The 12,501-nt window shown below is 39.2% G+C and overlaps 1 protein-coding gene across 1 annotated transcript in view; it reads left to right on the forward strand.

Moving 5' to 3' along the window:
* Positions 1–10,268: 10,268 nt before the first annotated feature.
* LOC108279510 (glutamate receptor ionotropic, kainate 2) overlaps positions 10,269–12,501 on the forward strand; it is a 58,449-nt gene continuing 56,216 nt past the window's right edge. The window contains exon 1 of the mRNA XM_017493813.3: positions 10,269–10,690. Within this exon, the coding sequence (XP_017349302.1) occupies positions 10,564–10,690 (127 nt within the window). The 5' untranslated portion in view covers positions 10,269–10,563. The remainder of the gene's footprint in view (positions 10,691–12,501) is intronic.

A 12,501-nucleotide genomic window follows, 5' to 3' on the forward strand; every position in this document is an offset into this window, starting at 1 on the left:
ACAGAATAAATATTTACAATAAAATATTTAAAATAGCAATCACATTTTTTTATTATAAATATATTTCTATTATAAATATATAGACAAAGAACAACATGAAGTAACATGAAAGACACCAGCTTCTGGCAGCGTTCCTCATGAGCAATGGCCTCCAGTTCCCATATTCTTGGGTTTGCGTGCTGCAACCGCCTTCTTCAAATCCCACCAGAGATTTTCTATGGGGTTGAAGTCAGGTGACTGTGATGGCCCCATAGAATCTTCCAGGACTTTTCCTGCAACCAAGCCTTGGTGGAATTTGAGGTATGCTTGGGATCATCGTCCTGTTGGACGGTCCAATGACGCCCAAGCTTCAGCTTCCTCAGAGACAGCATGATGGTTTCTCCTAGGATTTCCTGATACTTCAATGAATCCAACTTGCCTTCCAGACGCTGCAGGTTTCCAGTGCCAGAGGATGAAAAGTAGCCTCAGAGCATCACCGAACTACCACTATAAGTTTTGGTTCATCGCGCCACAGCACAGAATCCCAAAACTTTTGTGGCTTATTTATATGATTTTGAGTCGATTTCTCTTGGTCTTTTGGGTTAGTAGTGGCGTACATGTTGGAGTTCTGGCATGGAAACCTCCTGCGTTTAGTGTGCGCCTTACTGTGCTCACTGAAACCTCAGTGCCTGTTACACCAAGTCTTGCTGCAGGTCTTTTGCAGTCACTCGAGGGTTTTTCACAACCTAGTTTCTCAGAAATCTGCTTGCAGCCATTGACAGCTTCCTTTATCTGCCCCGTCCAGGTATTTCATAAATTTTCTACCCCTAACCAGTTCAGGTATTTCATGTGTTCCAGCTCAATCACACTTGATGCAACTAATGAAGCCCTAGGATTAGTTGCATCAGATGTGCTTGAGACAACACCTGTTTTGCATATTTGTGCTGTTGTGAGGGATTCTCTTCAGGGAGTTGAATAATTTTGAAACTGGAGAAGTCATTATAAGTTGCATTTTCAGTTGAATTTGTGGAAAACGTATGAAGCATTCGCTGCACTAATCTATTTCAGTTGCTTTTATTTGATTTGTTCATTGCAAACAGCTGTAAGACTTTAAATTTCAACAATAAACCTGATTTGCAATGGGGGTTGAATAATTTTGATTGCAACTGTAACTGTGATGAGTGATCTATATTTTCTTCCTCAAAACAGCAAGCTGTATAGTCAGTGTTGTAACTTATCAAGTGAATATGTCTGTATGCTGACTGATCTAAAGCAAATATTTTTTCTAACCTCATTTAAAGGTAAGAAGTGCTGCTGTGTTTACTTTTCATGCCATGAGCAGCCATGTTGATTTGACATCACTTGCTGAACTCGGGTTGAGGAGACCGTTCAGAGTTCCCGAGCAGGAAATTAGTTGAGGGGATGTTCTCTTTGTTTTTTTTTCCTAATTGGAGATCCAAGTCGAGCTACCATCAATATTCAAATGCAGCATTAATAATAATAAAAGCTGATTATGAAAAGAGTTCAGGCATTCTGACGTGTATAAAATTGATAACTGAGTAAGAGCTTTAACTTTATTAACTAATAATAGAGGCTTCTAAACAATAACAAAACCTTATAAACCAATAAGAAAACATTAATATGTTGAAGTTTGTGTATTGTGGTTTTTGATAGTCCTATAAAACAAGAACCAATAATTAAAAATAACAATAACAATAACAAATAACAAAGATTACTTACTCTGTTTATGTTTGTAGAACCATTTTCCAAATATTCTTTAAAAAAACAAAAAATTCTCTTTTTGATAATAATGGTTTCTTCTTTTTTAATGTATTAAAAATATTTTATCCAGTGAATGATACTGGGTGGACATGCTGAATCTGTAATTTCATCTTTGTTTATGAACAACTACTGGGTAGGAGAAACGTGTTGGGTAAAATTTAATGCATTTAAAAGTTCTGTGGCTTTTTAATACAATAATATTAATAGACAAATTAAAATCACCAGTAAGGGGAGTATTGTCATGATAAATTTAGTCAGTAGCTTGGAATTCAAGCAGGAAGAAGTGTGTGTTTTGGGAGAAGACTGATTCATGAATTTTCAAATGAGATTTCTTTTACAGTTATCATTTATACATAAACTTGATTCTGTTCAGATTTAGCCATGTCTTGGCAATAAAATTATATCAACAAAAATGAAAAAAAAAAAAAAAAAAAAAAAACCCTAAAATTTTCATTTGCTTATAAAGTTGTTCAGCAAAAATGTTTATGGATCTATTATCTAAAATTTAAAAGGGCCACCCTGAAACATTTATTGTAGTGAATACTCTCTAAACACTGACATGAAACAAGTTAGACAATATTATCCCTTTAAATCAGCTAGAAGATCTTGCCTTATAATTCACTAAAATCTATGTAAGCCATCTACTCTGCTAAACACCAGGAGCTGTAGTAAATTAATAAAATCAAGTGTCCCCAGGACATGTGATGAGAGTTCAGTACCATTTAATAGAAGTATGAGTAAGCAGGATACACACAGGTGTTACTTAGAAAAGGATTTGCCCTGCTGGGGTCTGATGAGCTGTGAAGTGACCTCTGCCAGCTCATGTTTCTGTAAGCTGTTAAAAGAGCAGACCCAGCTGTTTTGATCACATTTAGCAAACTAGTGAATCTTCTAAGCCAAAGCCCCCCTGTCTAGGTCTATTTCTGTCCATCCCTCTCTGTCCATCCCTCCCCCATCTATGATTCTGTCCTGATTTGTCAGGAATTTAGGAAGTGCCGCATTAGTGCATGTTAGATTAATTTAAAATGAAATAAAAAAGAACCTACTGCACGAGACCCCTTGTGCTCAGAGACCCATGGGATCTGGCCAGGTGGCCAAGTTAGATCAATGACTTTATTGGGGTGACAATCTAGGGTGGGGCAAAAACACTAGCCACTAGCATGCTTTTAAAATGTCTCTACTGGAAAAAATGCACACACTGCACACAGTAGCAAATGCTGAACTGAATAAACAATGTTATAGTTCATTTTGGTCAGTGGGACCAGGGAATAGTTATATGTGTTAGCTAGCTGAAGTACACTAAATGGCCAAAAATTTGTGGACACCTGCATTAGTGAGCATTAGTGAGATCAGCTACTGAGGAGGTCTGGGGTGCAGTCAGTGTTCCAGTTCATCCCAAAGGTGTTCAGTGGGGTTGAGGTCAGGGTTCTGTACAGGACACTCGAGTTCTTCTACACCAACCTTCACACACCATGTCTTCATAGAGCTTGCTTTGTGCACAGGGACGTTGTGACGCTGGAACAGTGTTTGAGTCTCTTACATTTCCATTTACATTTATTCATTTAACAGACACTTTTGTCCAAAGTGACTTAATTCTTACTTCCAGTGAAGGGAAACTGTAACGCTACAACATACAAAGACATCATCTACAATTGTGTGCTTCCAACTTTGGGGAACAGTTTAGAGAAGAACCACATATGGTTGTGGTGGTCAGGTTTACACAAATCTTTGGCCATATAATGTAGCTTGTTTGAAAAAAAAAACTTTAGTTATCAACTTTCATAGTGGTGATTATTGTTGACAAACAAAGTAAACATGAAAAATACTATTATTAGGCATAGATGAAAAATATAGATTTAATGGGTCCTATTCGTGCTGACAAATCCTCCTTACTGAATAATGGTAAAAATTGATTAAAACAGTTGACTCCAAACATACATATATTTTTAATTATGCGTAAATTTGTTGAGTAAATGTATAATTTGAACAATACATTTGGCTAATCAAAGATGCTTGTGCTAAAGTGTCTAATGATGCTGCCCACACTGCAAACAAAAATGTTAAACAAGAATCAGAAATAATGTTTTTTTTTCATGTTGGCTTAATATTTATGACGCAAATATTAAGGACATCGAGGACAAAGATGAAAACTACAACAAAATGCTGAAATGGTCTGCCGCTGTTTACTTTGGCCATGTTTCCTTGCTTCCACTCATATGCTAACAGGAAATAATTAATCAATTGTTTACCAGGGCTATGTAACTTGATGCTAAGCGATATCAGTTACAGGCACACAAGCCGTAAACCCCTATGTTACACAATAAAATACATGATGTCACACTTTTATGTATACCCTACTTTAAACATCTTCCTTGTGTGCCTGCTGGAGGTCAGGTTACTCCAGATTACATTACATGTAGAGTAACATGAGTCAGAGTCATGATCTGAGAACAATAACACAGACAAAAGTCAATACACAAGGAACACAGCATGAAATCATGGAAACACAGACTTTGCAAGTAAACACAGACTAAGTAAATATCATTAACCAGCACCTACAGTGGAGGACAGATTAGTACTTGAGCTGTGTTACATAAGCATTGCACTCATGTCCTTTTGGATTTTTTTCTATTTTTAGTTTATTTATCCTATTACATTACCTACACCCACCTTTATTATGGTAAATTAGCAATGGATATAAATAAAAAGTTACAGGAATTTATTCATTTAACCATATAAAGCAACACAAATAGAGCAATATTCAGTATTGTAATATTCCATCCATCCATTTTCTATACCGCTTATCCTACAGGGTCACGAGGAACCTGGAGCCTATCCCAGGAGGCATGGGGCACAAGCCGGGGTACACCCTGGACGAGGGAAATTTTAATATTCACCTGCAAAAAAATTACTCATAAGTGAGGTGGGAAATTTAAAATGATTTAAATGATTAACTTTAATGATCATAATTAAAAATTGCATTTCCTCTTCTGAAATATAGTTTACTTGTTTGTCAACTTGTTTGCTTATGAAAATGCAAATCCCATGTGAGGGTGTAAATATTAGTTTGTGTTTGGACTAGTGAGGGTAGTGAGACCGCAATCTTGATGCCTATTTCCATAATTATGTAAATGGCACAGATGGTGAATTAAGCACCTCGGTTTGTAGTGTGTATGTCTGAATATGGTTTACATGTTGTTTTTGTTTGTTTGTTTGTTGCCTTTTCTAGGCATAGAGATAGAGATATACAGGGTGGCGAGTGTCCGTGCTTGGTCTTTCATCATGAAAAAGTCAAACTCATCAAGGGGCTCAGTATCACAAAACGAAAAAAGAGGATGAGAAAAAGAAAGCGAAATGTAAAGGTATATGACTAGTAGTCTATGGACGATAAAGACCTGTTTTACTACCTATTAGGGCCTATTAGAGCTCCATCATGATGAGCACACCACGTTCACAAATGACACATTGTCCTAGCAACAATTCCCCATGTGTTAAAACACATTTAAGCTGAATTTAGCTGAATATTAGAATAATAGAGATGGATTTAAAAAAAAATTCTATCAGAAAGACAGTGATCAGAAATTAATGTTCAGTGTATATTGAAGATAGTGTTGTTACCATGACAACCAGTGTAGATCTGCCAAACATCTGCAGTCTGAACAGAAAAAAAAAGTATAAAAGTTATTGTACATGAATAATTTCAAGAATTTTCTGTTGCTGTAAACGTATAACTAGTTGCAGTTACAGACAGACATGCTTTGTGATGTGTGTGTCTTGTGGATGGGAATCTGTTCTGGGGGGGGGGGCAATAGGGATCTCACCAGAAATGGTCCTGAATGTACACATGCATAGTGAAATTGACTATATCCAGTATATTGCACCATATATCCAGTATATTACAGCATATTCTGTAGCACTGAGTCAGAGAACATGTCCTTTGTTTATTAGGCAGATCTCTATGAACCTTAAAGACTTATTATCATGTCTGGTAAATGAAAAGAAATTCATTATACAGTATACACTCACCAGGTTCCTAGGCTACTCTCCAGGTCATTAGAAATATCTGTATGCCTGCTCATTCATGCAATTACCCGTTCAGCCAATCATGTCACAGCAGCATAATGCATAAAAATCAAACAGACACAGGTCAAGAGCTTCAGTTAAGGTTTACATCAAACATCAGAATCTCAGTGCCTTTGATTGTGGCATGGTTGTTGACAACAGATAGGCTAGATGGGGTGTTTCAGAAACTACTGCTCATCTGGGATTTTCTCTACAACAGCACAATGGTGAAAAAACAAACATCCAGTGAGCTGGAGTTCTGTGCATGGAAACACCTTGTTGAGGTCAGAGGAAGACTACTCAAATACCCACTCTTTACAGGCTGTGATACAACAGTAATGCACTCCTTCTGACCAATCAGATTAAAACTAAAAACAGATATAGTATATTCCACGAGGTTCTGGGGTTCCAAGAGTATAGATGAGTTTCCCCCCTTATGTTTCCTCATTTCCTTGTTCCCATAACGACAAATTGTAATGCAACCAGAGATATCTAATGTTATGTCCATTGCTGTAGAGTTTCTCAGAGCAGGAAAGAAGAAATCCATCATTCTGATTGTGTGAAGGTGCTCCACAAACATCTCCACAAGCCATCTTGGGTTCTCCAACATACAGCTTATTACATCTCTTACAGGAAATACAATGAACAACTCCTGTGCTGATAGGTGACAATCCTGACGTTTTAGTGTCAAGATTTTGGACTTGCTATTCTGTATTTTGGCCACTAGAGGTCCTTATTGTTCCCTCATGTTGTGTTACATCTGTCTGTTATTAGTGTAATTGCTGTCACCTGTGTCTCATTAACTTGTGTGTATTTGTATTTAAGTTGCCCTGTTTCATAGTTTGTTGGCTATGTGTTTAGTTGCGCTAGGGCTAGCAGCGTGTGACTTTTGTAAGTAATACTGTTGTTCTTGCCTGGTAGCTTATTGAAACCTTTTGTGGATTTATATGTATATATGTGAAGAAAATAGTTTCACTGTAGTGTATATGTGATCAATAAAGACATTATTATTATTATTATTATTATTATTATTATTATTATTATGTATAATCACAACTCTTTTGGATAGATTTTTATTAAACACTTTAGGGTGTGTAAATTTGTCTTTTATGTAAACAAATTTACATGTTGATCATCTTGACATATTGCATGATTAGGTACCATGTTAGATCAGCTCATTAACTTCTGACAAGAATAGGTTTGATGTTTTTAACATGGATTCATTCATTCATCAGGAGCTGCTTTATCCGGGTCAGGTTGGAGTAGATTCTCTCTCTCTGGCTCTCGCTCTCTCTCGCTCGCTCTTGCATTCATACCCACTCATTTCCATCTCTCTCCCAGTCTAACAAAGATTCTGTTGAGCCTTCGGGGTAAATGCAAGACTAAATCAAAGCCGCCTTTCATCTCCTTTCCCTATTCACTATCTGTTGCGTCAGTGTGAGTCATTCACACTTTAACCAGCCTGGATATATTTAAAACTTCTGAGGATGAAAAGATTGTGGTGCAAATTCTATAGTTTAGAGTAGAGTACAAGTTATCATACCTGGTGCTATGATCATAGAGTGTGGTGTCTCTTCATAGGAATGATTTTCTTTCTGTATGATATTTGTTTTGAATATAAAAATGTGGTGATTTTAATGTTATAATTAGTGTCTTAAATTTCCTCTTGGGCAGCATGAAACAAAGGGGCTGGGTCTGTCGGGAGAAAATGAAAGCTTGTTAGGGTTTTTGATGCAATTTTTCCTCACAAGTAATAATGTAATGTCATTTTAAAAGTGACCAACTGCTCCTTTGTAGATAATGTCAATCACTTTTGAATTTTTTTTTTTTTGTATTGTGTATCTCCCTTCTGTAGGGAAGAACACAAATTCATTTTCAATATTCCTTATGAATGACAAACTCTGGTAGAGGCAGACTTCTTCTTTTCTCATTCACTGACCAGTGCAGTATAACTCCCTTGCTGTTGCAACAAATATAAAACAAAGCTACTTAAAAAAAAAAACAAAACAAAAAAAAAAAACTTAGATGTGACACAATGGTGACAGAATGCTGAATAAAATGTGGATTTTTTTTTCCCCCCTCTCTCTTCAAAAACAAAGTTGGTTAATCATTAGAGTCTAAAATGTTTGTACAAGAGACTTGCTTCTAATTAGAGATGACAAGATTGAATTTACATACACATCTGGGAATCTAGAGAGCAAAACTGGCATTGGTCTCTGGGTGGGAAGGATGGCATACTCTCTAGTCCCTGTCAATCATGGTGACACCAGCCAATTGTGGGTGTCTGTGAGGTCATGTATGGAAGAGTGTAGATATCACTTTCCTCCACTGCAGCAGTTTGAAAAAATGCCGTAGCTGGCTTCTTGTGTCTTGGCGGAAGTATGTGTTGGCCTTCAATTTCTGTGGTGGCAGCTGTTGAATGATCAAGAGTGAGCTAGTGGGTGGGAACAGGCAGTTGACAAAATTAGATAAAAATATGGAGGGAAAATTGAACATAAACTTGTGAGAGCCCATTTTCCCATCTAAGCCAAATTTAATCTACTAAATTTCCATGATGCATAATGCCTTCTTAATTCCGATTGTTGAGCCATCAATGAAATAGTGCAGAGGTTTGAAGGTTCTTATTGGGGATTCCCATATTAGCCTCTGTTCTAAGAGGCAGTTCTTCATTTTTGAGTAAGCTCCTAAAGGGTCTGATGTTTTAGTGGCTGATTTAAATAATTTACGCCTTCACCAGAATTCTCTCCTGAGTTGCGAATTTTAACAAACACTGTAGATCAACACTAAAGGTAATTACAAGGTCACCTGTGTGATATTAACAGAGAACAGATTTAAACAGCATACACACTTCCACCATACACTGTACTTGGCTAGTAAATGTACGCTCTCCATATGTTTGATATTTCTGACTTCTGATTTTTTATCCATTCTGTGATGCTGAACTTCATCCAAGGTTAAAGCTGCACACACAATTCAAGAATCACGCACTACATCTGCAGCACCAGCACAACAAATACAACCACATATACCCTCAAGGTGGAGCCAGAACCATGAGGACAAGGCTGGAGGACTGCTCATCTTCCTAGACACTCTCCACATGAAGCTATAGACTATGGAAGCTAAAAATGGTTTGCTGAATAAGATGTCTGGGAGACAACAGACAAGCTTGTGTGTCTATATAAGTCATCTTAATTCTGTGCATTTCTGCTCCAGCTCATCACTGAAACCCCATCCTCCTGGTATATACCTGCCACATGTCCTCACACAGACCTTGCACATCTGGACCAGGAGAGGATCTTTCATTTTCCTCTCACTCCCATACACACTCAATCCCTTTTTTAAATGAGCATGAAATCAAAATACCAGAATTCCTTCTATTTAAACTCCCTGAAGCCATCATGGTTAGCTCAATGGGATCAAGTACAAAAAAAGTGGACCAAAAATAAAACACATCCCTTATGTATAACACAGTATGCTGATACATGACACGTTTACACTGGCTAGCATTGTTGCCTCACAGCTCCAGGTTCTTGGCTCAAGCCAGAGCTTGGGTTAATGTCTGCGTGGAGTTTCACATATCTCCACTGGTTTCCTCCAGGTTCCTCTCACGGTCCAAAAACATGCGCATAGGTTGACTGGCTATGCTAAATTGCACCTTGGTGTGAATGAGTATGTAAATGGCTGTGATGGACAGGCATCCTATCCAGAATACACTGTCCGGCCTCTCCTACCAGCTGTTACTGGGAAAGACTCCACATCCAGGATAAAGCCGTTGAAGGTGAATTATTTTCTATTAGCTCTTTAGTTTGTCACTCTAGAGGAAACGTGTGAAGGTTCTATCTAGAACCCTAAAATAGATTATTTTCCTGTCATAAAGGTTTCAAGTGGTCTCTACAATCTCCGAACTATTTAACTCTGAATAAATCCCCCTCTGTATTATAGTAGTTACTTAAATTGGTAATGAAAAAAGCTATTTGGTGCAGTGTGTTTCTTTGTGCTTTATACAACGTGGACATTTTTAAAATTATGATGATGATGATGATGATGATTATTATTATTTTAAATGATGTACCTAGATTGACTCTGTGTATGTGGGCTCTACTGACTGTAAACTGACGAAGTGTTAAGTGTTCCGACTTGAGATTTACGAATGCGACACTGATTTTCGTGTCTACAACAACTTTGTCATTTATGAAGGACAAGGCTTGAATGAACAATGAATAATAATAAAAAAAAACAAACTATGGGATACCACCTCCGTCTTTCTGTTCTCTCTCTGTGTCTACACACGCACACACATACACACACATACACACACACACACACACACACACACAAAACTAAACCCGGCTCGACGTCACAGGCGGTGCGGCAGTGCAGTATAACCGGGCGCGTGGGCAGCTAAGCGCCAAACACACTCTCTCTCTCTCTCTCTCTCACACACACACACACACACACACCCTCCGCCTCCTTTTCCTTGGGCCTCCGGATCCCCTCCGGATTTTTCACTGTTACAGATGGAGGTCGCGCGTATTCCCGGTTTGGAGACAGCGGGCACTGGGTGAAGCGGTTTGGAGGACGTGTGCGACCATGCCGTAATGTTTCCGCCACGTCAAGAGCGTTTATAGAGACACACACACACACACACACGCACGCACGCACGCACGCACACACACGCGCGCGCGTGGAGGTCTAGGCTTGTTTCCACCTGTAAGATGGAAGAGAACCAGCGGCAATAAGATGGGCAGAATCAGCACGCGCTTATCTGCTCGGATTGTCGGTTTCCCACCGAGACTACTCCTGCTGCTGCTGCTGCTCGCGCTCTTCACAGGCTGCAGTCACGCCATGCCGCACGTCCTGAGATTCGGTACGTCCTTATTCTGTCCTCCGTTTCTGCGTCTAGTCTATGTAAGTTCTTACAGTAGCTTAAGTTCTTCAGTGATGGCCCAGTGCACAGATATTTTTTTTGGACGTCTCAGTACCTAAAGTAGGCAGGCGCACGGTGATCTGGCTTGGGCACAGGTATGGCTGCATCTAGTCGAACATTATTTGTGCATTACGCATGCAATGCATGTGGCTTACTTAACATGTGTGTGTGTGCGCGCGCGCGCGCGCTGTAACAGCTGGCTGGTATTTCTGAAATGAAACGCAGGCTATTTCTTGTCTGTATTGTCTACTCGGATACAAAGCCCTGAAATTATCTCCAGTGTCTACGGCAGGACTCTCCTCACATCCTCAGAAATCCCTTTATCTTTAACTTGAACAGTCTACATATGATCATAATTCACATAGGTGTGCAGATGAACGACTTTGAGGAGGCTTGTGACACAGATCTCACAAGCTGACGCTCGAAGAGACTCTGATTATTCACCTCTCTCTCTCTCTCTCTCTCTCTCTCTCTCTCTCTCTCTCTCTCTCTCTCTCCCTCTCTAGGGATCGCCTTTATTTGCTGATTGATAAATCTCGTGCAGGCTTTCTGCTCTTTATTGATCATTAGATGCATCAACTAGGTATAGGTTAAATAAACAATAGCATTCAAATATGACTAAAACCCATGCAGGACCCATGCGACACCACTGTGCTGGATATTACTAGCAGGAGTCTGTGTAAGATGGTATATGAACCGATGTCATCTACATCTATCACCGTCAAAGTAAACTGGCAATGTCAGTCTTTCCAGTGCCCATGTCCAGTTTGCGCATGCTCCATACCGCTGTGGTAAGGACGCGATATTTTGATCAACAAATACGACGAATTTCAGCACTCCCCCCCACCCCCCCACCCCCACGCGTTAACAAGGCAGTTAAGCCTACAGATCACTTTAAGAAGAGTCCATGAGCTTGGTAGTTTCTGCACGCATCTGGGCGACCTTGTTTTGACTCGGGAGCTCCAAATCGTTACAAGATTCATGAATCATTCCCTCTTGTGTGTAAGGCTACGACTAAACTGTATGAGTGAAATAGGTAAATGTGAGCGTTATTTCTGTGCTCCGTGAACAACTGTTTACTGGCATTACAACAGTGTTTCCTTAGTAAATGAGCAGCACCATGGACAGCAGCATGTTGAGGACAAAACAGTAAAGACGGGAAAAATACAATATTCAAACCACATTGAAAAAATAAAACCTTGGCTCAAAGTACAAAATTGCATCACCTTGTTACAGCTATTTTCCCCCAATTCATTTGGGAAAAAAAAAATACACTATATTGCCAAAGATAGGAACACCTCACCAATAACACCAATGTCTGTTTGTTTTAGATATAGTCCGGATTTTTTCCCCTCTTTGCTGCTATAATAAGCTCCACTCTTCTGGGAAGGCTTTCCACTAGATTTTGGAGCGGGACTGTGGGGATTTTTGATCATTCACCTACAAGAGCATTAGTGAGGTGAGGCACTGATGAGGTTGAGGTCAGGGCTCTGTGCAGGACACTCAAGTTCTTCCACTCCAACCTTCACACACCATGTCTTCATGGAGCTCGCTTTGGGCGTTGTGATGCTGGAACAGTGTTTGGGTCTCTTAGTTCCAGTGAAGGGAAACTGTAATGCCACAACGTACAAAGACGCCCACTTGTGTGCTTCTGTTTAGGGAAGGTCCACTTATGGATGGATGTGATGGTCAGGTGTCCAAATATGTTTGGCCATATAGTGTAGCTTGAACAGGTTGATGCAATTTGTTAT

Source organism: Ictalurus punctatus, chromosome 19 (genome assembly GCF_001660625.3).
Source record: "Ictalurus punctatus breed USDA103 chromosome 19, Coco_2.0, whole genome shotgun sequence".
NCBI lineage: Eukaryota > Metazoa > Chordata > Actinopteri > Siluriformes > Ictaluridae > Ictalurus > Ictalurus punctatus.